This window comes from Myotis daubentonii, chromosome 5, assembly GCF_963259705.1.
Source record: "Myotis daubentonii chromosome 5, mMyoDau2.1, whole genome shotgun sequence".
In the NCBI taxonomy this organism is placed as follows: Eukaryota; Metazoa; Chordata; class Mammalia; order Chiroptera; family Vespertilionidae; genus Myotis; species Myotis daubentonii.
In genome coordinates this window covers 90523663-90551645 of record NC_081844.1, presented here as the reverse complement: position 1 = coordinate 90551645, position 27983 = coordinate 90523663, and the positions used below count along the sequence as shown (strand labels likewise).

Genomic DNA, 27983 nt, shown 5'->3' with positions numbered 1-27983 from the left:
GAGAGATAGAAACATCAATGATGAGAGAGAATCATTGATTGGCTGCCTCCTTCACACCCCCACTGGGGATCGAGCCTGCAACCCAGGCATGTGCCCTTGACCGGAATTGATCCTGGGACCCTTCAGTCCGCAGGCCAACGCTCTATCCACTGAGCCAAGCCAGCTAGGGCGCTATTTTTTCTTAAGAAATATAGCAGCACAATTAGACTCTTTGCTAAAATAAGTAACTTAATGCATCCATGAAAAGGCAGTTCTACAAGCCAGGCTGCCTGGATCCCAATCCCACCTCCACCATTGGGAAGCTGTGTAAACACAGCAAGTTTCAGGTGTCTAGTCTCTCTGAACCTGCTTTTCTGTCTGTGAGATGATAATGATAACGGTGCCCACCACACAGAGTTTTTGTGGGGACCAAAGGTCTTGACTGTAAAGGGCTTGGCTGACGAGTGTCTTACAAGTTGAAGCTTCTTACTGCTGTTATCAGGTTCCCCCAAACCAACCTAACTTCCCTCATGTTTTAGCCAGAGCCACCTGGTCACCGTGGAAACACCTCTCTGTGCTACTGACTGGCTGACGGCTTGACCTTGGGGGTATCTCCTCCACCAGGACCCTTTGAAGGTGGCTTCGGAGGGCACCAACCTTCACCAGCTCCCTCACACTCCGGCTGGCCCTGCCCCAGACTCCAACCCCTCCCCCTGGGGGTCATGGCTTTGTTTTCTTCTAAAGACCCAAGATTTCCAAACTCTGTGGTTGCCTTGCCCAGCTAAAAGGGGAAGAAAAGGATGAGCCCAGGAGGAGGAGGAGGAAGAAGAGGGAAGCAAGACAAATAGCTGGTGCGTGAGAGGAACGTGTCCAGCCAGCGTTCCTGGTCCCTGCAGAGCTAGCAGCCGGGAGCCCAGGGCCTGCGCACCCCAGCCCTGCGTCAGCCTTCCGCCTCCCCGCAGAAGCCATGGGCCCAGGGCCTCTGCTGGTCCTGTTGGCGGCCACAACTTGGCATGGTAAGAGCAGAACTGAGGGCCCTGGGGGTGGGGGGCTGTGACAGAGAGGTTCCCTGCAGAAGGACTCTAACCCCCTGCCCCTCACTGGGTGTACCCACTCAGTGCTTCCATCTCCCCACCTGGGCTGCTGGTTTGGGGCTATCTGCTTTGGAAAGGTGCTGAAGGGGCAGAAGCAGCCTGGCCAGGGCGGTGGATCAGTCCCAGCTCAGATGTTGACTCTGTGTGTCCTGAGCAAGTCCCTGCTGCTCTCAGGGCTTCAGAGTCCACACCTATTGGATGGCAGGTGTCAGGGGCAGTGACGGGCTAGACTGAAGCAAAGCGTTTCAAACTTTACTGTGCATACAAATTACCCGGGAATCTTGTCACAACGCAGATCTGACTCAGTAGGTTTCCGGTGCTGCCTGAGACTGCATTGCTACCAAGCTCCTAGGAGACGCCAGAGCTGCTGGGCTGGACTGCACTGAGTGGGAGGCCCTGCAGAGCCCTGAGGGCTCAGCCCTGTGGGCCTGTGGCTCACTGACTGTAGGCAGGACCTGAGTTGGAAAGGCCCAGAGAGGCAGGGGCCCCTCCTTGAGAGGCTTGGGTAAAGGGTCAGAAGGAGACAGAAGAGGCGAGTGAGCAAGGCTGTGGGGTGCTGCTGCGAGGGAGTCGGGGGACGGGGTCAGAGCACCATAGATGGGGAGAGGGTTGCTATGACCCTGGGCTAGGGACAGTGTTCCAGGCCTTGGTGTGGTGTGTGTGTGTGTGTGTGTGTGTGTGTGTGTGTTAGGGAGAGGAGTGAGGTCGAGGGACATCCTGGGAGCAGATGATTTGGAGGGTCCTTCAAATAAGTGGGAGGAAGGGACTCTGGGGCATGGGGAGGACTGGGGAGCTGAGAAGAGAGGGGGAAGCCGGACAGGCGTAGAAGGGGGCCTCGGTCAGTGTTCACCGTGCCCAGCCTCCACCCTGGAGGACGGGGCCTGAGCAGGCCTTCCTGTCCCAGCTAAGCCAGCAGGAGGAGAATTGGGGAGGGGGCCAAGTGGAGGATGTCATCCCTGTCCTGCGTGAATGCCCAGGACAACAGGGCAGGACAACACAGGACAGATGCCTCTGTTTGACCGCATTTCCAGGAGACCAGGGCACCTGCTAGACTAGCGGGACAGGGCAGGGGAGAGGGAGAGGGAGAGGGAGGTGCCTGTGAACCAGATGAGATCACAGATTACAGTCTGACTCTGACCTTTAAAGGTTAAAAACTTGAGACATCAGTGTCAAAACCAGAAGGGAGGTTAGAAATGCAGCAATCGAGGCAGCGCCGGGACAGGAGCTGTAGCTCACTGAACTGTCCCAGAGGACAGAAGGGCGGCCTGAGGGGCAGACAGGGGATGGCACGTACCCAGCCTGTAAGGGAGGACCAAGTTTCCAATGCACCGTGGAACCCACAGTCTGAGCTCTTCCCTGCAAGAAGCCCCCAGCGGGGCCTGCGTCACTGAGCTGCTCCAGGGCAGCGCCAGCTCTGGGGGATTAGCGGACAGCCTGCCAGGGGTGACACTGCTGCCCTCCCCACACTGGTCACACGGCACAGGAGGGCTGGTCCCCACCGCCCCCATATTGGCCTTGGCAGTATCCACCAGTTCCTCAACCCCTGTGTTGTGTTGATCAGAAGCTCAGGCAGACCCGAGCCGGTTTGACTCAGTGGATAGAGCATCGGCCTGCAGACTGAAGGGTCCCGGGTTCAATTCCAGTCAGGGGCCCATGCCTGGGTTGTGGGCTCAATCCCCAGTAGGGGGTGTGCAGCAGGCAGCCGATCAATGATTCTCTCTCATCATTGATGTTTCTGTCTCTCCCTCTCCCTTCCTCTCTGACATCAATAAAAATATATTTTAAAAAAAGAAGCTCAGTCAGGGAGGCTGCCCACCTCTGATGGGTACAAACTCAAAATACAAATTAAACCCTTCTGAAGTCATCTTTTAAAATCCTCACCCGAGAATATGTTTTTCATTGTTTTTAGAGAGAGGAAGGGGGAGAGAGGGAGAGAGAGAGAGATACTGAGAGAGAGAAACATCAATCTGTTGCCTCCCACATGTGCCCCAACCTGGTATGTGCCCTGACTGGAAATCAAACCCATCACCTTTTGGTGCACAGGGCGACGTTCCAACCCACTGAGCCACACTGGCCAGGGCCAGGGCCTTCTGCAATCTTTGACAGAGAAGAACTTCCTGACTCTGGGGTTGATGGCAGGGGCGGGGTGGATAGATCCATTTAAGGTGCTTGCAGGAAGGACAGTGGAGACGCCCTGAATGCCCTCGGGGCTGAAGTGTCCAGCTTCCCACCGTCAGAGCCAAGGGGCTGCACTCACCAGGGACACCAGTGGGTCAGCGGCAGAGCCAGGCCCGAAGCCCAGGGTGCTCTGCCCCCCAGCAGGTGGCATTGCCTCTCCTGGAGTCTCTGCCCCGGAGAGGGGACAGTGGCCAGGAGGGTCAGGAAGCAGAAGTGAGAGCATCCCAGGGAGCCGGGCCACAGGTGGAGCGGAAACCGGGGGCCCAGCCGGGCGCCAGCAATGTGTTTCCGCCGGCGCAGGCCAGGGCGCCTGGCAGCCCCTCCGAGGCCTTAAATCAGCTCTCACTTCCCTCCTCCGCCCCTATTTTCGGCCCTGGAGAAACGCTGACCCTGCAGAGGCAACGGGCTTCTTCCCGGAGGGCCTGATACGGGCTTCAAGTTCTCTTTTCTCCTTCAAAACAGTTTCCTTAAAAGAGATTGGCTCTCCTGTAAACACAACGGTGCTGGGGGTCGGGTAGACTGGGTCATAAGCGCAATGCTGACTCTTCCTGAGTACTTATTTGGTGACCTTCTAAAGCAGCGGTCAGCACTCATTAGTCAACAGAGCCAAATATCAACAGTACAATGATTGAAATTTCTTTTGAGAGCCAAATTTTTTAAACTTCAACTATATAGGTAGGTACATTGTTATTAACTTAATTAGGGTACTCTTAAGGCTTAGGAAGGGCCACACTCAAGGGGCCAAAGAGCCGAATGTGGCTCGAGAGCCGAAGTTTGCCGACCACTGTTCTAAAGCAGTGGTTCTCAACCTGGGCCTCATCCTCCCGAAATTCTGTTTCTTTGTTACTAATGTTGTGGCCCCACCCCATAACAAAGAAACAGAATTTCCGGAGGATGAGGCCCAGAAATCAGGATTTTAAAAAGATTCCCAGATGATTCTAATGTGCAGCCAAGGTTGAGAACCATTGTTCTAAAGCAGCGGTTCTCAACCTGTGGGTCGCGACCCCTTTGGCGGTGGAACGACCCTTTCACAGGGGTCGCCTAAGACCATCCTGCATATCAGATATTTACATGACAATTCATAACAGTAGCAACATTACAGTTATGAAGTAGCAACGAAAATAATTTTATGGTTGGGTCACAACATGAGGAACTGTATTTCAAGGGCCAGAAGGTTGAGAACCACTGTTCTAAAGGCTTTCTATGCACTTAAACCTCCCGGCATCCCCAAAACATGGGTACAATTATTGTCCTCGTTTTAGAGGTGGGGAAACTGAGGCACGGAGCCTCTGAACCATCCCACTGTGCCGCAGACCAGACGTCCAGTGGTGGGAGCGGGCACACAGAAGAATTAAAACCTTTTACATTCTGCTGGGCCAAGATCCTGCACCTCTTCTTCTTCTTCCCCGTGTGAATTAAGTCGGAGGACTTGGCCGTGAACTTCCCATCCATCTGTCGTCTCCTGTCCCTGTTTGAGCCCCAGCTTTGAGCCAGGCCCTGCGTGTGGCACTAAGTGTGCAGCCCCCTCAGGAGGCAGGAGGACTCTGCTCCCGGGAGAAGAACAATGCAGTCGTAGCTGGGAAGTCCGAGCGAGGCAGGGGCTAGGGCCCCCGAGGGACAGCGGCTGGTGGAGGCCTAGAAAGTTTCCAGCCCTCCTTTCTCAGAGGAGGGGACTGCTGGGCGCCAGAGACATCAGAGACTTGACCAGAGAGGGGTAGAGACTTGTTCAAGGTGATCCTGCAAGTCACAGCTGATCCCCTGCCCCAGCACCACCCCTGCCAGGGCACCACCCATCTCAGAGGCAGGGAAAGGCCCAGGGGCTGTCACCTGAGGCCTCACTTCTGTCTGTTCTCTTCCCTCCACCAGCTCAAGGGGTCCCGGTGATAGAACCCAGTGTCCCTGAGCTGGTCGTGGAGCCAGGCGCGACCGTGACCCTGCGATGTGTGGGCAACGGCAGCGTGGAATGGGTCGGCCCCATCTCCTACCCCCACTGGACCCTGGACCCAGATGCCCCCAGCAGCATCCTGACCACAAACAATGCCACTTTCCAAAACACGGGGACCTATCGCTGCACAGAGGCTGGAGACTCCCTAGGGGGCAGCGCCAGCATTCACCTCTACGTCAAAGGTGAGGACTCTGGCCCACGCCCGAGAGGCCTGGCCCAGCAGCCCCAGCAGGAATGGGCAGGAGGGCTGGGCTGTAATGCTGCCCGTCATAAAAAACCAGCTCCGCCTCATCACGTGTCTGCCACAAACGAGGACCTGTGGCGGCACTTCTAATTTACTGTAGTCTTTACAATAACCCTGTCGGGTAGGTTCCATATGATGCCCACTTTTCAGAGCTCAGAGGGGCTGAGTCATGTTCTCGAGCTCACATGGCAGCAGGTAGTAGGGCTGGACTTGGCTCCAAACCCCCACTCCAAAGCATCAGCGAAGCTTCCCTGGTGTTGGGTGGCCTCAGGCTAATGCGCAGCGTCTCTGAGCCTCCCTGTCACCAAGGTCCAGAGACTGTTTGGCCTGGTAGAGGGAGAGCAGCTGTGACCCTGTATCCCACTGTACCCCAGACCCTGCTCGGCCCTGGAATTTGCTGTCCCAGGAAGTGAAGGTGTTCGAGGGCCAGGATGCCCTGCTGCCCTGCCTGCTCACCGACCCGGCGCTGGAGGCCGGTGTCACGCTGATGCGGGACCGTAACCGGCAGGTCTTGCGCCAAACCAACTACTCCTTCTCACCCCGGCACGGCTTCACGATCCACCAGGCCAAGTTCGTTGAGAGTCAGAATTACCAATGCAGCGCTCGAGTAGCCGGCAGGACGGTGACAACGCTCGCCATCCGTCTCAAAGTGCAGAAAGGTGCGTGGGCCGGGAGGGGCCGGCCAGGCCTGGTGGCCAGGGACGGAGGACTGGCCACCATGCTCGTGGGAGCTGGGCCGGGCCTGATGGGACGTACGGGTACCCCCCTTCTTTCGCTTCTTCCTTCCAATTGTGCCACAGTCACCTAGGGGCCACCCAGTGGGGCGAGACAAGCAAGGTGTGTTGGGCGGGAGACAGACCACACGCCAGTAAATAACTCAGTGGGCAGAACCGGCTCAGTCCAGGGAACATGCTGGGAAAGCCATTAACGAGGGGATGGAATCGGGTGTGTGGGGACGGGGGAGGGGAGCCCTGTTGAGAGGGTGACATTTCATTGGAGCAGAAATGTGAATGGTGAGAAGGAGGTGCCCTCACAGGGGTATCTTAGCAGAGGAAACCGCAGGCACAAAGTCATGAGGTGGGAAGAAGCTCCGAACGTTCCAGGAACGGAAGGAGGGCCCGAAGCTCTCCCACACACTCAGACGTGGATTCCCACTCAGCGCCAGCCCAGTGCTGGGCACTGGGCCAACGAAGGAGGGGTAGTGAGCGGGAGGTGGTGTGGGCAGGTAGGACAGCTTGGACTGGGGGGGAGGGGCGCTGGGGGCAGCGGTGGTGCGGGCTCACTGTTCCCCCTCGCCCCTGCTGGACTAGGGGGACGAGATTCTAGTTTCCGGAAGGACTGTGAGTAAGGAGGCCCAGGCTCAGGGTCAGAGCAGCATGGCTGGCCCAAGGCCCGGGGCTCAAGGCCACAGAACTGCCCAGGAAGTCAAAGGACCCCACTCTGCAGGCAGAGGCCATGAGGGTGTTTTCTCCCAACTTCATCTTGCAGAGCCCCAGGCTGCCCTGGATCCCGGTTGTCATGACCCCTTCAGGGACCTTTAGTATTTCTTAGGAAACTGGATTTGAACTCCTTTCAACAACAGCCACAGATATTAATTCAGTGCCTACGTTGTGCCAGGCACTGGGCTAGCGGCTGGGGATATCCACCAGAGAGAAAGTAAATAATGTACCAGTTGTGATGAACAAGAAACCCAGCTGGAGAAAGCTGGCTGTGTGTGTGTGGCAGGGGGGCGGGGGGGGGGGTGGGGTGGGAGAGGGAGGGTGTGGGAAGGTGTGAGGCTAACTGGTCACCGAAGTCCTTTCTGAGGAATTTTTGAGCTAAAGATCTGAAGGTTGAGAACAGGTGCCCATTCGGAGTGTGGGGGAGAGAGCATTCCCGGAGGGAGGGTCGGGCAGCAGGGTCTGCAGTGGGAAGGCCACTGTGACGGCAGTGTGAGCGCAGGGCGGGGGGTGGTCAGGAGCAGGGCCCGGGGGCCCTGGGCATGTGGGAAGGACGATGACTCTTATTCTGAGAGTGACAGGAAGCCACTGAATATTGGCACCGGAGAAAGGCCCGACCCAATTTCCCTTCTTCAGTGCTCACTGTGGCTGCTGTGAGGGTCGGAGGGGAAGAGGGAGACCTTCCGGGTGGCGGCTGCAGGGGTACAGAGCAGAGAGGGCGGTGAGGCTGGGGACAGGGGGTGATGGAGAGAAGTGACTCTTCAAAGTCTCTTTAGGAGATAAGACTTGGTGGCGGGGAAATTGAAGCATCAAGGGTGCCCCCCAGGATTTCAGATGGGAACGTGGTGGGGGCCCTGGCCAGTAGCCTGGCCCATGGCAGGGAGCAGAGCAACAGCTCTGGCCTGAGTGTTCATGGGTCGCTTCCCCGGCCTCAGTTGTTCCAGGACCCCCGACTGTGACACTGGAGCCTGCAGAGCTGGTGCGGATTCGAGGAGAGGCTGCCCAGATCGTGTGCTCAGCCAGTAACGTCGATATCAAGTTTGAGGTCTTCCTCCAACGCGGAAACACCAAGGTCAGCCCCCGGGGGGACAGCAGGGTGGAGCCTGCCCATCTTCCCAGTACCAGGCCCTGCAGGATGTAGCCCCGCCCCGCCACTAGCTGGCCCTCTGGGCTGAGCAGGTGGCCCCGGTCCAGAGAGGGGAGTGGACTCACCCAGGATGTCACTAGCGATCATCCAAAACCAGGACTCCGGCTCGTGCCGCTGAAGATTGTGGGGTGGCAGGGGAGGTGATACTCTACTCCCTTGACCCATGACCTCTGCCCCAGCGTGTAGACAAGAGCCAGATGTTGGTTCACTTCTGACTAGTAAGAGGTTCCTGGGCCGCCTGTGAAGCCCAGGGATGTAAGGGCTACTTCAGAAAGACTTTCTTCGGGAGAGAGGGAGGAGAGGGAGTGTTCCCAGCGGGAAATGGCACTGGGCTGCTTCTGAGAACTCCCTCCCATCCCGCTGTGCCTACCATGTGCCGGCGGGGACATTTGCATATAACATCTCCTTCCCTCTTCACTGCAGCCCTGGAAGCACGGGGCCAGTATTAGTCCCATTTTACACATGAAGAAACTGAGGCTCAGAGTTCAGTCCCTTGCCCAAGGAAAGGAAGATAATAACACTTAAAGGATGAGGATTTGAACCCAAATCTTCCTAACCCCTAAACAACCTTGGTATATACCATTTCCATTTCTTCTGGCTGCAGCTCAATATCTTTGAACACAATGACTTCCATGATGACCGTTACCAAAAAGTCCTGACCCTCAACCTCCATCAAGTAGACTTCGAAGATGCTGGCAACTACACCTGTGTGGCCACCAATGCCCAGGGCGTCCGCTCCACTTCCATGGTCTTCCGGGTGGTAGGTGAGCATCAGGAAGGTGGGGGAGGGTTAGCAGGGATCCTGGGGTGAGGGAGGCACATAAGGGATTGAGGAGGGAGCAGATGGCAGAGAAGAAGGCACTGTTCAGAATATCTCTGCTAGAATCCCCTTACCTTAGGCCTGGGACACTCACGAAACATAAACACGTGAACAGACAATGCTCACCCAGTGTGATCATGGGGGAAGTGCAGGGTGTCCTACAATACCGAGGGGACTTAAGGCCTCTGGAGCTCCCTCTCTCTTCTGCTTCTCCTTTCCTCCTCAGACTCCCAGAGTAGCTTGACTTTAATTTATGCAAGATTTAATTAGAACAAACTAGTTATGACTCTTTTAGGTACAGGGAGCAGAAACCAACTCAAACTGGCCTAATCAAAAGAGTGTTTTATAGGCCTTATAGCTAAAACGCCCATTGATATGAGCTTCAGGTACAGTTGGATCTAGGTGTTCAAATGATGCAGACAAGATTCTGTTCCTTCTCAACTCTCAGCTGTAATTTTTTTTTTTAGAACCCCAAAAAGCACCGGGGATGATAACCCCAGTAGAATGAGGTCTTCTCTTTTCCCAGAGTCCCAACAAACATCATGAAAATAAGTGTCATGAATTCATGGACTCACATGCCTACCCCAAACCAATCAATGGTCCAAAGGTGACACATTACTCTGATTGGCTGGCCTGAGTCACATGCTCACTTTAGAGCTGTATATGGAAGCCACATTGGCTTAATTATTACCAGAAGAAGGAGAAATGGATGGGGGCATGTGGGAAAAAAAAACAAAAACAGACTTTTTTTACTGCTATAATTTAAAAATATATATATATATATATATATATATATATATATATATATATATATATATATATATATATTTATTATTGATTTCAGAGAGGAAGGGAGAGGGAGAGATAGAAACATCAATGATGAAAGCGAATCATTGATTGGCTGCCTCCTGCATGCCCCACACAGGGGATGAAGCTCATAACCCAGTCATGTGCCCTGACCAGGAATCGAACCATGACCTCCTGGTTCAACCAATGAGCCACATCAGTTGGGCATTACTTGCTACAATTTTTTTCAAAAAGTGATAGCCACAGATATATTCAACCTCTTAATTATGAAAATAAGGAGAGAGGATAGGAGTTTTCCCAGGGACTCAGTGAGGAGAAGAGTTTGGAACCCTGGGCTTCTGTGGTGGGTGGTGGAAAGAGAGATGTCAGAGGGCAAGCACTGGTTAACGGGTTGGGGACTGTGGGCCTGATACGTTGTAGGCACACAGGAGGGTCCAGCTGAATGATTGGATCAATGGGCAGATGACCAAATGAACTAGCAAACCAGAGCATCATCCCACTAATGCCAGATCTCTATGTGTTCTGCTTTCCAGAGAGTGCCTACTTGAACTTGACCTCTAAGCAGAACCTCCTCCAGGAGGTGGCCTTGGGTGAGAAGCTCAATCTCCAAGTCACAGTGGAGGCCTACCCGGACCTACAAGGCTTTAACTGGACCTACGGGGGACCCTTCTATGACCATCAGCCCAAGCTCAGTTTTAACACCCACAAGGAAACATACAGGTACCAACTACAGCTCCCATCTGCATAGCCCCACAGCTGGATGGGGAATACTTCAGCCAGGAGTCAGGACATTTGGGTCATGTCTCAACCTTGCTGTGTGACCTGGAGTGAGTCCCTTCCCCTTTCTGTCTCTCACTTTCCCTGACTGTGTAGAAACTAAATGTCAGTCATCTATGTTTGAGATTTAGATCAAATTTGCATACCCCTCTGTTTAAGTCTTCCTCCAACACGGAAACACCACATGCTTGGGAAATGCCCTCAAGAATTCTACCATTTCTTGGGGGTGTGCATTCTCATGGTTATGCAAGGACTCCATCTCTTTCATCCTCCTCCTTCGTGGCTGATCCAAATGTGGAAGACAATGCCCGTGATTTCCACTCCTCGATATGTTCCTAATAATGACTGCACAGGGTATCTGCCAGATGCACAGGTTTCAGGGTGGGGCAGAGGGAATTCACACCACCCAATCACAGATACATCTAAAGTTCTTTAAAGGCCTGTGACTACCGAGCCCTGATCATTTCTCACAGGCCACTCCACAGCAGGCTCAAACTCTTCTCACAAAGTGCTATTTGACATCTTCTCTTCTCCAAGAATCCTGCTCTTCCCACATGCACAACATTCTAGGAATCTATTTGTCCTGTCTCTTTGTGGACTGTGTCCTCGGGTCTTATTTTCCCACCCAAAGTGGTCTAACCAGGTAGCTTTCTAAACAAGCGTTTCCTCCATAAGAGGAACACTAATACTCTTTAATGATTTTAAAAAAAGGTTAAATCAATATTTCTTTACCCAGATCTATTTGAATGAGAGCATACAGTTCGATCAAGGACAGCAAGTATATAGTGTGTGTGTGTGATAACATCCCCTTCCATACTCATGACAGATGTCCCTAAGCTGCTGCCTACAGAGTCTAGATGTAACCTCAGAGTCCTTCTCAACAGTTTCCAGGCAGTATTTCCATCACATTTGGCTCACGAGAGCAGACCTGTTTGCTATCCCTGGGCTAGATAATCCCTCAGACACCTTTCCAATCCCAAACTCTCTGGGTTCTTTCTAGCTCCTGAACCCAGACCTCATTGGTTCCTGGACTCTTGCTTGTCAGTCATTAGAATCTACAAGGATGTTCCCTTGTCCTCATCTTCTTCCTCCCAGTTCCTTTATCCTTTATGGCCAGAATTCCTAGCTTCCTCTCACCTAAAGCAGAAGTTCTGAATCTGGATTCTAAAGACCCCTGAGAAGGGGGTTTATGGACAGATTTCAGGGATCCATATGCAACAGGAACATTGCAGAAAGGAATCATGGGGAGCCCTCAAACAGTAGTCTGGGGCCATGCATCGCAAGGCAGTCAAGCCTGCGCACCAAACAGCCACGGCACTAGGCTCATGTGATGGGTGTGTTCCTAATGGTGACTTTGAGTCATCCATAGAAGTTTAATTCTTTCAGTTTAAGAGGTAAATGTTAGTTATCACAAAAAAATGACCCATGCAGAGAGGTTCAGCCAAAGGTCTGGGCGAGATTGTCTTTTGAATACCATCCTATATAATAATACTAAAAGCATAATATTCTAAGTGTACGACCGATCGGTCAACCATTTGGTTGACCCCTCAACCAGTCGCTATGACACACACTGACCATCAGGGGGCAGACACTCTGACCAGTAGGTTAGGTTGCTACTGGGATCCGGCCAATCGGGACTGGGCAAGAGGTCCAGACACACCCTGGAGTCTTCCCACGGTCCCTCCCCGGCAGGCCGGCCCCCATCGTCCCCGATCAGGACTGGGTGAGATGGCCCCAATGGGCCCCAATTGCCAGCCAGGCCAAGGGACCCTACCCATGCCTGAATTGGTGCACTGGGCCTCCAGTGTATTATAGTCGTGGTTCGTGATTACAGACATTTTATAAAGAAGAGCTGGTAATTTGCTATAATTTATTTTTTAAAACTTTTTCATGGCCTAAACAATACATGCCCATTGTGGATAAATTTTAAAGTAGAGAGTAAGAAAAAAAATTTACCTGCAATCAGCTGTTTAAATTTAGTGCATACAGTGAGTGTGTCAAGCACTCTGAATACATAGCCCTTTAATCCTCAGGCCGAGTCTGTGAATTAATTTCCATCAGTGTTGCCTCACAGAAAAGGAAGAGAAGGATCAGAGAGGTTAAGTACTTACCTAAGGTCACACAGCTGAGAAGTGGCAACACCAGGATTTGGCCCCTGGTCTCTATAGCCCCATAACTACATCCTGCTTCTCATTCCTCTCCCAGTTCCTCTGGGCAGGACTGGAGCCTCAGGAATGGCAGCTGGCCTGGTGCTAGCGTTCTCAGTAGGGATGGCTTAGCCCAGTGGTAGTGGCGGAAGCAGGTGCACTCAGTGGGGCCTGTGATGTGCCTCCCGGTGTCGGCACTTCACAGACCTCTCCTCTACTAAACCTTTGAAAAAACTGCTTTACACATAAGGGAGCTGATGAAGAAAATCGGGTTGATGGTTTTCCCGTGTCTCCTGGCACCCGGCCTGGGTTCCTGGCTCAGCCAAGGCTTCTGTGGCCTGGACACTTCACCAAAAATAAAACAACGCCTGTTAGGGTGGTTGTCTGAGCCCGCTGTCCTGTGGGGACCACACTGGGCTCACCCAGACGTCTGCCCCTCTCCTGCAGGTACACCTCCACCCTCTCCCTGCCTCGCCTGAAGCCCTCTGAGGCCGGCCGCTACTCCTTCCTGGCCAGGAACGCCGGAGGCGAGGATGCCCTGACCTTCGAGCTCACCCTTCTCTGTGAGTGATGGAGGGGGCTGGGACATGAGGTCCTGGAGAAACCAGCTGGGAGAGGAAGCTCAGAGCCAGGGGTCAGGCAACGGGACTTGGGGCTACTGGGCTGACCCCTCCCTCTTTCACACCTCCTTTCCTCCTCAGACCCCCCTGAGGTGAGGGTCACGTGGAGCCCTGTCAATGGCTCCGGTGCCATAATCTGTGACGCCTCTGGGTACCCCCAGCCCAACGTGACGTGGCTGCTGTGCAGGGGCCATACTGATAGGTAAGTGGACTCCTCTCGCCTTCTCGCCTGGAATGAGGGGTGGGCACCCTGCAACCCTGAACCACACTCTGCTCTTCCCAGATGCGATGAGGCCCAGGTGCTGCAGGTCTTCGAGAACCCACACACCAAGGTCCTGAGCCAGGAGCCCTTCCACAAGGTGACTGTCCAGAGCCAGCTGCCCGTGGGGACGCTGGAACACAACAGGACGTACGAGTGCAGGGCCCACAACCGTGCGGGGAACAGCTCCCACGCCTTCCAGCCCATCTCTGTAGGTGAGCCTTCGTCCGCCCCTCCGGGTGGGACAGGAGTGGGGCCCAGGAAACTGCCCGGCTCAGGGAGCCAGAGTTCTAACATGGAGCTCGTCCCAGCCGAACCGAGTCCTACCTCTGTGGGTTCCACTCCAGGCCCCTCCTGAAAGGGCCAGATGGGGAGTCCAGAACCCCCAGGACTGGAGGTAGGGGGAGAGGGGAGGGGAAGCCGAGAGATGTCCAGAGAGACAGCAGCCTGAAGCCAGCACACCCTAACCGGCCCCTCTGCTCATGCCCTGCGCTTGAACTCATGCATTACTTGGCGGGTGTGTATTTGGCATCTGCTGCGTCCCAGGCACTCAGGACGTGCAGGGAGCGTGCCTCCATGCAGCTTAGAGCCTGGCGAGGGAGACAGGCAACGGCAAGCCCACCCCAGGCCAGCCTTGGCGGCCTTCTCCACCCCTCCCCGAGCCCCTTCCTGCCAGTCACTGTCCCGTCCTTTGGGGCCCCTGTCTGAGTGTGGGCTGTCCGCCGTCCAGCCCCGGCTGACGCAGGCAGCCCCTGTAGAGAGGAAGGGATGCCTTTCTCTGGGTTGCTCAAAGGCTCCATGTGGGTAGCTCTCCGATCTGCGCAGAGGCCCACAGCACCCTCGGACTTCTGACAAGCAGGTCTTAGCACCCGTGTGCCAGGCCTAGCAAGCTCTCTGGGCCCAGAAAGGACAGAGCGGGAACCTCTGTCTGGCTCAGAGCTGGCCCCTGAGCAGGGCCGACTCCACACGCAGCTGCGGCGGCCGCCTTAGTCTCCCTGGGCCAGGCATTGTGCTAAGCTCTGTAGGCCTTGTCTCAGTGACACGGCTCGCCCCTAGGAGGTCAGCACTAATTTCCTTTGACTTTGGAGATGATGAACTTGAGGCTTAGGGAGAAGTCACAAGTTCAATGTCACACACCGCTACATAGCGGAGGTGAGATCTGGCTTCAGACCCATGCTGTTGATCTAGGCAAGGTGATGGGAATTACATTTTTCAAAACATGGAGAGAACTGGGGGGTTACTGACCTGAGAAGAGGAGACCCAGGGGCCATGAGCCTGGCTTTCAGACCCTCAGAAGGGCTGCGTGGTTCCACAGGGCACTCAGGGAAGCAGCAGGGGACAGCCAGGAAGGCGGATTTCAGTCTAAAGTCTAGGTCTTTCTGTTCGAGCTGCCCAGAGGTGTAAGTGGTGAACCCTGTCAGGAGGGGTGGTGTGTGCGTGTGCGTGTGCGTGTGCGTGTGCGTGTGTGTGTGTGTGCGTGTGCGTGTGTGTGTGTATGCGCGTGTGCAAGCCAAGGCTAGGCACTAGGCCAGGCTACGGCAGAGGGGATCCTTGCCCTGGCCGGGGGGCACTGTGTGATAAGGGGCTCCCCCAGACATGACAGGCTGTGACTCTGGGCATGAGCAGAGCTTGGGGCCCATCCTCCCTGCCCCTGGCTGGGGACGGTCTGCGAGAGGCTCCCCGAAGCTCGGCGGGCTTCCAGGTGACAGGACACTTTGTTCAAAGCATTTACTGAGAACCAGCTGTGTTCCAGGCCAGGCACCGACCTGTTCTCAGTGGAGTCAGGGGGTCACAGAGGCCCACTCACTCCTCTGCCCCCCGCCCTCCACTGCCCCCTGCAGGAGCCAGCATGCAGCTCCTGGGTGAGCCCCTCTTCACGCCTGTGCTGGTCGCCTGCATGTCCACCATGGCCTTGCTGCTGCTGCTGCTCTTGCTTCTTCTGTACAAGTACAAGCAGGTGAGTCTGTGCAGGGCGGGCAGCCAGGCCCCGAGTACGTGGACCTGAGGCAGCACCGCCAGGCCTCCTGCAGGCCGCCCGCGCCCCTTCAGCCCCCGAGCACCCACTCATTTTGCCCTCCAGTCATTTAGCCAGTAGCTCTTTAGTGGGCGCCTACTCTATACCAATGCAGGCTGGGTGCTGGGGTCCTCTGCCCTCTTGGGGTTCACTGTCTAGTGCAGGATGCGGTCGATCATCAATTCACCATGACGGGAGGACGAAAGATGCTCTGAGGAAAGGGACGGTGCGGCGGAAGACTAAGCACAGGGTCCTGTCCCAGCCAGGGGCTCTCCGGCACAGAGAGCACAACACGGGCGAGCCTGTGTCTCACCCTCAGGCAGGGAAGGTCTAGTGGAGGAGGACGGCCTGACCATCAGCAGCCTCTTCGTTATTTCATGTTATTATTCAAAGCTGCTATTTATCACACGTTGACGTTTAGTGCAGTGCCTGTCACCTTGAGTGCACAATCAGGAATGTGCTTTCGGGGGCATTTTTTATAGTGTGTTACCCACACCCTCTCACTCGATGCCCGCAGAGGCCACGCATGCAGGTAGTATCACTAACCCCACTTAGTCGGAGCTGAGGGTCCGAAAGGTGGAGACAGCTGCCCTGGTCTACTGCTGGTCAGTGGCAGAGGCTGGTCTGTAAAAAGCCAGTTTGTAACCGTTCTGTGAAACACTGAATCACCTCATTTTATCCTCACAACACCCCGAGGCAGGGACTATCGCAGTCAGCACTTCACAATAAGGAAACCGGGGCTCGGGAAGGCTGAGCAGCAGGAGAGGCAGACCCGGGAAAGGGGTGTCAGACTGGGGACGAGGGCAATGTGTGTAAAGGGTGGGGAAGCCCGAGGTGAGTTCTGGAGACATTGGCACCCAGAAGAGGAGGCAGTGGGGAACAGGTTGGGGGTCTGAGGGGTTGGACCTCATCCTGTAGGCTCGGGGCCGTCAGGGGGTTGAACAGGGTAGTGATATGACTTAGGGGTGAAACATTCCCCTGCACCTACCTTGTGAGAAGAGGACTTGAAGAAGATAGGCTGGATGGGATATGGGTTTGGCTCTCTCTGTCATGCCAGCACCAGCTCAGAGCAGAGCCCCCAAGAAACCAGGGCCCCAGGTCAAGACTTTGGGGATCTGGGTCCACCTCTGACACCGTTTTGTCATATGACCTCGGCTGACTCACTGCTCTCTCGGGCCTCCGTTTCCCCCCCTGTACCTTGGAACTGGGGGCCTTTCACAGCCCTCTTCCTCTGACATTCCACGAGCCTACTGATGGTCTAAGAGGGGCTGTGAATTGGACGGATCTGGGTCTGAATCCTCCTTCTGCCTGCGTCTCTGGCTGTGGGACTAGGAAAAAGTGTTGTCTCTAAGCCTCTGTTGTCTCCATCTGTGAAATGGAGTCAGTAATGGCAGCCACCCCCCAGCTGTCTCCACGGGACTCCACAGGGTGCTGGGCACAGACAGTGCTCAGAATGGGAGCTACACACCCTCGTCCCAGGAGGAAGTTGCCCGGGGACCCAACTGAGCTCATGGCTCTTGGGATGGGAGGGGCGTCTGAGGTTGGGCATCTCCTTGACTACACACCCGAAGTGGTGCTGGGCCTGCTCGCCCACCTCCAGGGGCAGGACCTCACTCACCCGTTCCCTGTGGCCACCCGTTCCCTGTCTGAGCAGCTCTGACTTCAAAGTTCTTCCTTATATGGAACTGAAACTGCCTCCCAGTGCCCCACAGAGCATCGTCCTCAGCCCAGGACAGGGGCAGAGATTCCAGAGAAGTGTCCAGTTCCCCCTCCAGCCCTTCTGCCTCGGGCTGCCTGCCCCCTTGGCTAGCCGTGGCTTCGGGACACATTATCCTCTCTCTGTGGGACCATTTTTGGAAGATGTACTCCCAGTCACCTCATTTCCCACCCAGGAAATGAAACTGCCCCCTGAGCCCACGCACGGCCAAGGAGGGCACCCCATGGGACAAGACCTTGAGGGGTCAAGATGGCCCATCGCCCGTCCCAGGGCCTGCAGCCCAGTTCTCCTGTTTTGCCCCCTGGGGATCTGAGACTTGCCCCTTCACTGGGGCCTCAGCCTGGTCAGTCCTCACTGCCTAGGCTGGGGGTGGTGGGGTGGCCCTGTCTGGAGGAAGGGCTGTTTCTGCCTCAGGCTGAGTCATCGCCTTTCTGGCCCCCAGAGAGACCACAGGGTAGGAGGGCTAAGGGGGAAGAGAAAGGCAGGAGTCAGCAGACAGGGAGGTGGGGCACAGGAGGAAAGGAGGAGGCAGGGAGGAGAGAAGGGGATGGGGAGGCTGCGGGAGAGGCCAGGATTCTGGGGGTCAGAACTGAGCTGTGGGGACCAGGGACAGATCGCGGTGAAAGAAGAGGGTCCTCTAGGTATCTGTGGGAGTTACGAGGTCTCTACCTTCCTGAGACCGAGACCATCCACCCACCCAGAACCAGCAGGCCTAGTGGGGAGGCCGTGGGCACTGCTGTGGCTACAGTGACCACCACTGCTGGTGGGAATCTGGCCTCCGTAAGGGTTCTCCTTCGGCGGAGAGGCCCCCCCCCCCACCCCGGTGGAAGCGCTGAGAGGAGCCTGAGCCCTTTCCAGGGACAGCCTGCGTGGTGTAGGGCAGAGCTGGGGCCGCCCGCCAGGAAGAGGCGAGGAGGTGCGTGAGGCAGGTTGGAGGGCCTCCTCCTCCAGGTGTAGAGCCTGGCATCCAGAGGCCTGAGATTCCAGACCTCCTCTTCCTTCCACCCCCTCCTCCCCCAGGATGACCGCCTGGCTGGGCAGCGGTGGGGAGGGGGCTGACTCAGGCCCAGCTGCGGGGGACAGAGGAAGGGGAAGTGGTGAGGAGATAAACAGGCCTTGGCCACAGAGGCTCCTGGAGATGGAAGTGGCCTGGGGTGGGGGTGGGGGTGGGTCAAAGACCCCCCTCCTGGTTCCCTCGCTGTCTTTTGGGCTGGAAAGCCACCATGTGCAAGGTTTGAGTCCTCTGAGATTCAGAAGTCCCTCCTTGCCATGCCGAGCAGCTCGGTTGGTTAGAGGGTCGACCCAGTATGGCCAAGGTTGTGGGTTTGATCCCTGGTCAGGACACATACAAGAACCAACCAATGAATGCATAAATAAGTAGCTAAACAATTCGATGTTTCTCTCTCTAAAAGTCCCTCCTCTGTCCCATTTCAGACTTTCCTCCCGAGCCCCAGCATGGGAGGGTCTAAGTTCATCTGTGGACTCCCCCTTACCCCCCACCCCCACGCCAGCAGAACCCGGAAGCTCTTCCTTGTGTCTAAACGCGCATTTCTTCCAAACTACCCCGGGAAGTTCTTCCCCACGGCAACTGGAGTCTTGTTTCTAACCCAGCGAGACACACAGCCACAGGCCCCTCCTCCCCAACACCCACTCATTCACCCCGTAGCTCCCGAGCTGGGTGCCCAGGAAGGAGTCCAGCTGCAAAGCACAGCCCAGCTGGTCCCCGGGCCCAGGGGGACTGACAGGAAGGAGCTGGACTGCTGACCCGAGGCCTCCGTGTCCTCCACTGCCCCAGCCCGGCTTCCACTTTCCCCCTCCATGCCGTCTCCCATCAGCACTTCTCATGGGCAGCCCCTGGCATGATGCCCCCAGCAGCTGTCACTCTGGGCAGGAAAGAGAGAGGCCACCACTCCTCCTCCCCAGAAACAGCCCTGTGCCAGCCGGTGGTCAGCACAGCATGAAAAGCCGGAGAAAGGGCCAGGTCCTCCAGACACTGCCTGTGGGCAGAGCCTCTCACCACAGACCTAAAGGCCTTCCTGACTGGAACCTTCCCCTGCTCCCCTCTAGCCACGGGGTGGGCACCTGGCAGTCACTCAGACTCGCCTGGACCCTTCCCACCCAGGCCTCCGCATCTGCTCCCTGAGCTCCTCTCGCGGTCACGGGCTGGGCTGGCTCCCTCTCTGCTGCTCCTGCTCTACCCTGACCGACCCCCCTTCCCTGCTTTATTCTCCTCACAGCGCTCTGAAAACTTCCTGCTTGTCTAGTTGTTTATTGGAGGTGAATGTCTGTCTGAGCCACTAGCGTGCAGACTCCGTGGGGGCAAGGACTTGTTTTGCTCCACTCTGAGTCCCAGTACCTGGCACAGTGTGTGCTCAGTGAAGGCTTTGCACGGAAATGTTATTCAGATTTGAAAAGGAAGGACATTCAGTCCCAAGGTTCATGGGTGAACCTTGGAGATGTGCTAAGTGTCACACGAGCACAACTGCTTGGTTCCGCTTACATGAGGTACTGGAATAGTCAGAGTGCTGAGCTGAGTGGAAGGAGTGGTGGGGGCCGGGGGCCGGGGCTGAGGCTGAGTTGTTTAGAGTGTGGAGTTTCAGTTTGCGAGATGAAGAGTTCTGGATGTCGGTATGAATGTGAATGTACTTAACTCCACTGAACTGCACACTCAAAAGTGATCGAGGTGATACATTTCATGTTATGTGTATCTTACTGTGATTAAAAAATAAAAACAAACCATATTTGGATGAGAGGATGGATGGGTGGATAGAGTTCCAACCTCCCTCCCAGCTCAGGAATTACCTAAATCATCAGGTCCATCCAGGCCCTCAGAGGCGATCCCCTCCAAGTCTGTGAATACACAGGTGGGGGAACTGAGGTTTGGGGAAGGGACGTCCCACAGTGAGGCCAAGCCAGGAAGGGACTGGACTCTCAGTGCCATGGGCATGAGAAGACGGCCACTCTCACCAGATATCTTGAGCCCCACACTGCCTCCTCCTGCCAAAGGCCATGGGACTGTCCACTCCCCCTGCCCTCGGGGGTCAGAATGAGATCCAAGATCCTGCCAGGCCTGGCTGCCACAAGCCTCCTCCCTCTCCCTCTGCAGAAGCCCAAGTACCAGGTGCGCTGGAAGATCATCGAGAGCTTCGAGGGCAACAATTACACGTTCATCGACCCCACCCAGCTGCCCTATAATGAGAAGTGGGAGTTCCCCCGAAACAACCTGCAGTTCGGTGAGATGGGGTCTCGGCCCCGCAGGCCCTCCCGTCAGAGGGCAGCATGGGCTGCAGGGAGCCCGTGGTCCTCAGAGAAAGGGCTTAGGCGGCCAGGGACCTAAGGAGCCTGTATGTTCGGCAGGTAAGACCCTTGGAGCCGGCGCCTTTGGGAAGGTAGTAGAGGCCACAGCCTTTGGACTGGGCAAGGAAGATGCTGTCCTGAAGGTGGCTGTGAAGATGCTGAAATGTGAGTGAGGGGAAGGGCCTGGGAATGTAGGGAGCCGGTGGGGGGTGCTGCAGGCTAGGGGAAGGGCTGCGTGCCCTGTTGTCACAAGAGGGATCACGCACATTTTTGCCTGTCAGAGCCTGGGGGACAGAACCTAGGGTTTGCAGGGAGCACTCCTGGGTTCCTTGGTGAGTCCCAGGCTCCCTCTAACTCCCAGGTGTGGGGGGCTTCTAAGCTGGGGTCAATAGAGGCTGGGGTACACAGAAGCCAGCCTGGGCCATGGCCTGGCCACAGCTTGACTTCCTGCTACCTGAGACCAACTCAGTGACTGGTCATCTCTCCCTTCTCTCTTCCTAACACCCACCTGTGTGTCCGCATTTCTCCTCCCCCTTTTGGCTCCTGATTGCTTCGGCACTCTGGGTACCCCTGCCGGCTCCCCGGCTGTCCCGTCTATGTGGCCCTCCATGTCCTGCTCTCTCCCCATCTGTGGGACCTGTGGTCCCTCCTTGCAGCCACGGCTCACGCCGACGAGAAGGAGGCTCTCATGTCAGAACTGAAGATCATGAGTCACCTGGGCCAGCACGAGAACATAGTCAACCTTCTGGGAGCCTGTACCCACGGAGGTGAGGGGTCCTGGGGGGCATGGGGCCTCTCAGGTATCTGAGGGCCCCAGGGCACCTCAGTCCATCTTCCACTTCCCACCTCCTCGTAGTGAAGGTAGGACCCCTGCCTCAGTGTCCCGTAAATTCCAGACACCTGAGCTGGTCAAGCTGCTTGTGCAGGCGACGGCTCTGGGAGCTCTGAGCTCTCAGACCCAGTGGGCGTCAGTCACGTGGAGAGGGAGCCAACAGTGCAGATGCCTGGGCCCTGCGGGTCCGGAGTGAAGCCCCAGGGCCTGTCAGGACTCCATGTGCACCCCATCCTCTTCTATAGGAGCGCTGACCTTTACGGAGCTGCCGCAGATTGCTTTGAGGGAAGAATTCTTTGGCTTATAGCGGTTTTTGTTCGTTTGTTTGGTTGTTGAGATTCCTCTGCGTTGGCCAGATGAGGCTCCTAAGTCCCAGTCCAGGGTGCCTCGTTGCCCCCGCCCCATGGCGACTGTGCGAAGGGGTGCACTCACCCACTCTCTTGGCTCTCTAGGCCCTGTCCTGGTCATCACTGAGTACTGTTGCTATGGAGACCTGCTCAACTTTCTGCGAAGGAAGGCTGAGGCCATGCTGGGGCCCAGCCTGAGTCCGGGCCAGGATCCCGGCTACAAGAACATCCACCTGGAAAAGAAATACGTCCGCAGGTAGGGCCCTGGCTAAGGACAGGAGGAGGCTACAACTGGGGGTGGGGCCTGACTCAGGTCTGCCCCCAACACCAGCTCAGGGTTGGGCGGCGAATGGCCCTCACATTCCCATCTGTGCCATGGGGAGTAGTCACACCACGTTAGATGGGCAAGTGTTTTCCTACTAATTATCTCCAATATTTGAGCACCTACTATGTTCTAGAAACATCGAGGCAAAGATAGGCAGCTCATAGTCTGGTGGAGACGGATGTTAATGAAATCCTCACTTTAACACGTTAAGCGCTCAGCCTGTTATGTCTTCCAGTCGGAAAGTATAGTGTCAGTCACCGGTGACTGACAGGGCGCTTAACGTGTTAATGTATGTAAAAGATCAACCAAGACTGTTCAGAGCCCTAGCCAGAGACGGGACAAAGTTAATCGCCCTGTTTCCCCCATAGCATGTGCTGCTGGGGGCTGCAGAGAACCCACTGTCCTAAGGAGTAGCCAGTGTCAGGTGCCCACATCACCACCAAGTGGGGACAGAGTCTGTGGGTTGTTGGGTGACGGGGAGCACTTGGGCCTCAGTTTCCCCAGGCGAGTCATCAGGAGGATGAACCTCCCAGGGTCTTTCCAGCCTTGTTGTTCTGTAATGCTGATATTCCTGGAAACCACGCAGAGGCAGATGGACAGAGCCACATGGGGAACCAGAGAGAGGAAGTGGTCAGTTTGTCACACATGAGTCAGAGGCAGAGGTGGAGCCTGGACTCCATGCTGCTCTTTTGACTCCTGGTCCATGCTACCTGAGCCACCCTGCTCTCCTGGAAGTCTGTTTGGGGGCTTGTGGAGTCTCAGGACCAGGCTGTGGAGGGCTGGGGCAGGATCAAAGTAAGAAGGGTGTACACTGGGCCCGTAGCCTAGCCACTGTCAGCTGCTTAGCCTGGGGAGGCAAAAGGGGAAGGAGGGTATTGCACCCCATCCAGTGCCCTTGAATATGGGGGCTGGCCGCATCTACTTCCTCTTCTGATTCTCGGACACCCCTCTGACACTGGGCCTCTGCAGGCTGGAACCTCAGGCCAGATCAAATCAAAATGAGAACCAAAGTAAAGTATTATCTTCCATCCTCAAATCTGCAGGTGGGAAAAGGATCCACAGAGTGGGGTGATTAAAGGGCAAATGGCATGTGAACCAATCTTGCCAATGGGATCCCAGGCTACAGTAATAGGAGTATAGTTTCTAGACCAAGGGAGGGGATGCTTTTGCCCAGGTCAGCCCATAAGTGAAACATCAGGTTCTCCTTTGGGGAACACTAGAGCATGGCCATTGTCTACTGCCCAGCGGACAGGAGGGTGAGAGGCCCGGAACTCGGTTGGCTGCTATGTTAGAAGCAGTAGTGACTGTTCATTCTAGAGCAACGACTCTCAAACTTGCCTGCCCCCCAAAGCATGGGCTCATTCCTAGGCGTCCCCAGAGAGCTCTTAGAAATGCAGCCTCTCAGGCCACCAGACCGGCTGAATCACAATCTGCATTTAAATAAGACTCCCCAGGTGAGTCTATGCACATGAGTTAGTTCAAGAAGCACGACTCTAGACCAGTGGGCCTCCATCAGGCTGCACATTGGAATTGCCTGGAGGGAATGAAAAGACAATGACTGAATGACTGAGCTTTGCCCCTGGGCACAGGAGTGTTTGAAGCTCCGCAGATGGTTTTAATGTGAGGCCAGGGGTAAGAGCCACTGTCCAGACAGAGAGAGCTCACAGGAGCTCTAGAATACGCTCAGATCCCTGCAGGACTGTGGTGAGGAAGAGGGAGCCCATTCTCTGTGTCCCTTAGGGCAGAGCAAGAACCAGGAGAAAAATCTCAGGAGCCGACTGGCATTAGATGAGGAAATTTCTAACGGGCAGAGCTGCCCAGAGAGAACAGGCTGTTCGCTCCCACATGATGGCCGAGCAGGGACCAGTGATCAGAATGTGGCAGGTCTCTTCCCTGCTGAGTGGCTGGAGGCCAAGGCCGGAGCTAGGCAGTGCGTAATGGGAACTGACTGCCCTGGGCCTCTCTATGTAGGGACAGTGGCTTCTCCAGCCAGGGTGTGGACACCTATGTGGAGATGAGGCCCGTTTCTACTTCTTCAAATGATTCCTTCTCTGAGCAAGGTGAGGAGGAAGAGGGAGAGGGGCTGCTGGGGGCTGGGCAGGGGTGTGGCGGGCTGCCCTGATGCCTCTCCCTACACTAGACCTGGGCAAGGATGAGTGGCCACTGGAACTGCGGGACCTGCTCCACTTCTCGTGCCAAGTGGCCCAGGGCATGGCCTTCCTCGCTTCCAAGAATGTGAGTTGGGAATCAGGTCCCCCATATGGTCTCCCAGGGGTTGGGGGGCCACTGAACCTCCATGAGTCTAGAGGGTGTGGGAGGAAAGTGAGCACGAAGGAGCAGGTTAGGAGCCAGAATGCCAGAAGCAAATGGGCAGCGGGCACAGCATCTGGGCTGCAGCCTCGGAGCTTTGGGTGATGGGGGTGGGAGGCTGTGTCAGAGCCCTGCAGGAAGCCTGTGTGCAGGAGGCTGAGGCACACCCATTCTCAACAACAGGCTTTAGTTTTAGTCAACAGTGGGCATGTGACAACCATTGTCAATGGCGTGAAGCACACGGTCTCGGATAACAGAACCTCCCTGCATAGATGCAGGCTGAGATGATGTGCACAATACACCCCGGCTGGGAAGCAGTGCCTGGGAGTGGGAGCGGTGACCGTCCTCCTCGATGAAGAGCATGACTTGGGCGTCGTTGAGTGCTGGCCCTGTTACTTGCTGTGTGACTTGGAGCAATGTTGAAATTCTGAACCTCCGCCTCTACACCAACTAAAATGGGCACATCACAGGGTTGAGGTCAAAACGGTACAATGTGTGCAGATGCTTAGGGAAGGGCCTGGCAGGGTAGGACCTTGAAAACGGCAGCGGCTGTTAGGAGCTGATGTGGGCAGCGAAGGTTTAGTGCCAGGGCTCACTGCTTCCGGGCCCATGTAGATGCACACACAGCTCTAGTCAGCTGTTGGGTCAGGGCAAAAGACCCTGAGTAATGGTGGTTTCTAAACACTGCACTGTCTGACCATGGAAAAGGTAGGGACAGGAGTCACGGTCAGGGTCAGGGCTAGGACTGATGCCCACTCCCTCACAGGATTCTGAGGCCTTCTAAGGCCTGGCTGCTCCTCCTGCACTTTGGGCTCAGAGAGGGGAGGGAGAGGCCAAGACTAACCTGTCTCACTTCCCCAGTGCATCCACCGGGATGTGGCTGCCCGAAATGTGCTGCTCACCTGTGGGCGTGTGGCCAAGATTGGGGACTTCGGGCTGGCTAGAGACATCATGAATGACTCCAATTACATCGTCAAGGGCAACGTGAGTGCTGGGAGGGACGGACCCAGCGGGGGAGAGGGTGAGCCAGGACCCAAGGTGACTGGGGTCTGTTGTGCCAGGCCCGCCTGCCCGTGAAGTGGATGGCTCCAGAGAGCATCTTCGACTGCGTCTACACGGTTCAGAGTGACGTCTGGTCCTACGGCATCCTCCTCTGGGAGATCTTCTCGCTCGGTGAGCTCCGGCCTGGTGCAGGCTCAGCCAGGGGCTTGTGTTTGGTTCCCTGCAGTGTCTTCTGCCTCGAAGAGGCTGTTAGTCAAGGATGCTTGGGGCCCAGGGCAGGCCCTCCATCCCGGCAGGCATTCCCTCATCTGTCTGCTTGTGCCATTCTGCTTCCTAGAGTGCGGTTTCCCCACACCCACAACATACATTACCTTGAAGACAGCGCCCCAGTGCTCTGGAGTGCTAGGCACAGGGCTTGGGCTAAGCCCCTCAGTGCACTCCTCTAAGAGCCTCTTACTCCAAGGGCTGTGCTAGAATTGTGAGGTGTGATGAGGCTGGGTGATGGCTCTCGGCTTCCTAGAACCTCAGCCCTTTGCGCTGCCTAGCACATAGCACTAAGAGGAGCTGTTGTCTTATCGTGGAACCCCAACCTCATCAAGACGTGTGTGGGATTGGGATAGGGATGGGGGAGTACTGAGCACGGTGTGATCTTGGCCTTTGCAGGGCTGAACCCCTACCCTGGCATCCTGGTGAACAGCAAGTTCTATAAGCTGGTGAAGGATGGATACCAAATGGCCCAGCCTGCGTTCGCACCCAAGAACATGTAAGGGAAGGGCCCCAGGGAAGGAGGACACCCGACTTTGGTTGAAGGGCATGGAAAGGCATGTGACCCAGCTTTCCCAGCCCAGTGTTCCAGGGCCAGCTTCGTCTCCCCACAGCGGACTACATCACAAGCCCCTGTTAGAGTTCAGGGTTACCTCTGGTTTCCCAGGAAGCACGGGCCGGTCCTAACGCAGATAGTTTTGGAATTCAGACTGTTGTTATGACCTCAAGGAACACTCCCTCATTTTTTCTGTCCTGGTGATCTGTGGGGTAGCCTGATAACTCACCACCGCCGGCCCACCATGGGGAAGCTGCTCACTGGCTCCCTGCATTCACCACAGGCCGCTGGCCATGAAGTCACCTGCTCCCTTTCTCCAGCCCCTCTCAACGCAGCCTCCTGTCTCCCTGCCAGGGTGGATTCATGCCGCTGGCAGCCCTCTCTCCACTTTAGTCTCCTTACAGCCCAACAATTGCTCATTCTTTCAGCCCACCTTTCACACCTACCTGCTGGTCATAAGAGTAGCCCCTCTTGTTTTAGGAGCTTGAGCAACAAAGCACCTCTGAGCTTCTTCCCAACTGTCACGATGGGCATGATGAAGATCCCTTTCTCCAAGGGCTTAGCACAGGTCTCGTGCTAAGCTCATTTGACTAGGTTTTGAGACCACTGCTGGGACTGGGGATCATTGCACATGCACGTCCCCTACAGCTGACTGGGGATCATTGCACATGCACGTCCCCAGACTCACAGGCGGCCCCTGTCCTGTCTCAGATACAGCATCATGCAGGCCTGCTGGTCCCTGGAGCCCACCCACAGACCCACCTTCCAGCAGATCTGCTTCCTCCTTCAGGAGCAGGCCCAAGAGGACAGCAGAGAGCAGGTGAGTGCGGCCAGGCTCAGGGTGGGGCTGGCGGTAGCAGGCCAGGTGGGGCTGTCCAGTCAGAACTGACCATCCCCGCCTCTCCTTCCCTCAGGGCTATGCCAACCTGCCCAGCAGCAGCAGCGAGCAGGAGGAGAGCTCTAGCGAGCAGCTGGCCTGCTGTGAGCAGGGGGACATTGCCCAGCCTCTGCTGCAGCCTAACAACTACCAGTTCTGTTGAGGTGACACCTGGGGGCACTGCCTGTCCCCTCCTCCGAGCTTCAACTCCCGTGGATGGGGCGCCACAAAGAACACAGACTCTGTCCCTCCGGTCATTTCAACAGCCCAGCCCTGAAACTCAGGAATGTGGGACCCCTGAGGTATCAGAGGACCCGCTTTCAGGACCTGGGTCATCACTGCCAGTCAGGGGCTGGGGCTGAGCCCCTCCCCTCCCTCTGTTCTTAACGCTGTGGCTGCATGTTCGCTATGCCAACTGGGAGAACCCCCAGCTCACCCTCTTAACCTTATTCCCACTTCTAGGAACTCCTTCCCTACCCTCTCCTGATGGAAACGGACTGATTTCACACCTATGACATCCCCAGGAACTGTCCCAGTACTGAGAAAACAAGGCTCCTGGGCCTTAGAGTGGAGGGACCCCCTCTCTAACCGAGTGGAGCAGCAAGAGCAGACAGCCACTCAGAGGCTGCTAGGCGCAGACTCCTCGGAGCAGGGTGGCTCCTCTGTAAGAATCTAACTTACATGCCAGTCTCTGCCCTCTGGTCTTCTTCCCACAGCCCCATCCCACCCTGGACCTGGTACTGCTATAATGAGCCAGATGGCAGCTAAAGTTTGGGGTGTTCTGCCCAGTCCCCCGTCCTCCTGAGCTGAAAGACAGGCGACCCGTGTGGCTGGCCACACCATGCAAGCAGCACGCGCTTCCCCAAGTTGACTCATCATAACTAACAGTCACGCTGCGGGGTGCCGCCGTCAGCATTAAACTAACAGAATTAACACAGCTGGCCTCTGGTTCTTTGCGCCTCATGGGGGACTGTGGACGCCCTGGG

General features: G+C 56.0%; 1 protein-coding gene across 1 annotated transcript; it reads left to right on the top strand.

Annotated features, from left to right (window-relative positions):
- The first annotated feature begins 766 nt into the window (after positions 1 to 766).
- CSF1R (colony stimulating factor 1 receptor) lies at positions 767 to 27934 on the top strand. Its single transcript, XM_059698894.1, has 21 exons — positions 767 to 995; positions 5118 to 5378; positions 5815 to 6099; positions 7815 to 7951; positions 8631 to 8790; positions 10187 to 10373; positions 13025 to 13140; positions 13279 to 13399; positions 13481 to 13671; positions 15298 to 15413; positions 20294 to 20420; positions 20545 to 20649; positions 21141 to 21251; positions 21769 to 21919; positions 23960 to 24048; positions 24129 to 24223; positions 25160 to 25282; positions 25360 to 25471; positions 25964 to 26063; positions 26832 to 26940; positions 27035 to 27934. The coding sequence occupies exons 1-21, from the start codon at positions 947 to 949 to the stop codon at positions 27158 to 27160; spliced, it is 2871 nt and encodes a 956-aa protein (XP_059554877.1). The 5' UTR covers positions 767 to 946; the 3' UTR covers positions 27161 to 27934.
- Positions 27935 to 27983: the final 49 nt, after the last annotated feature.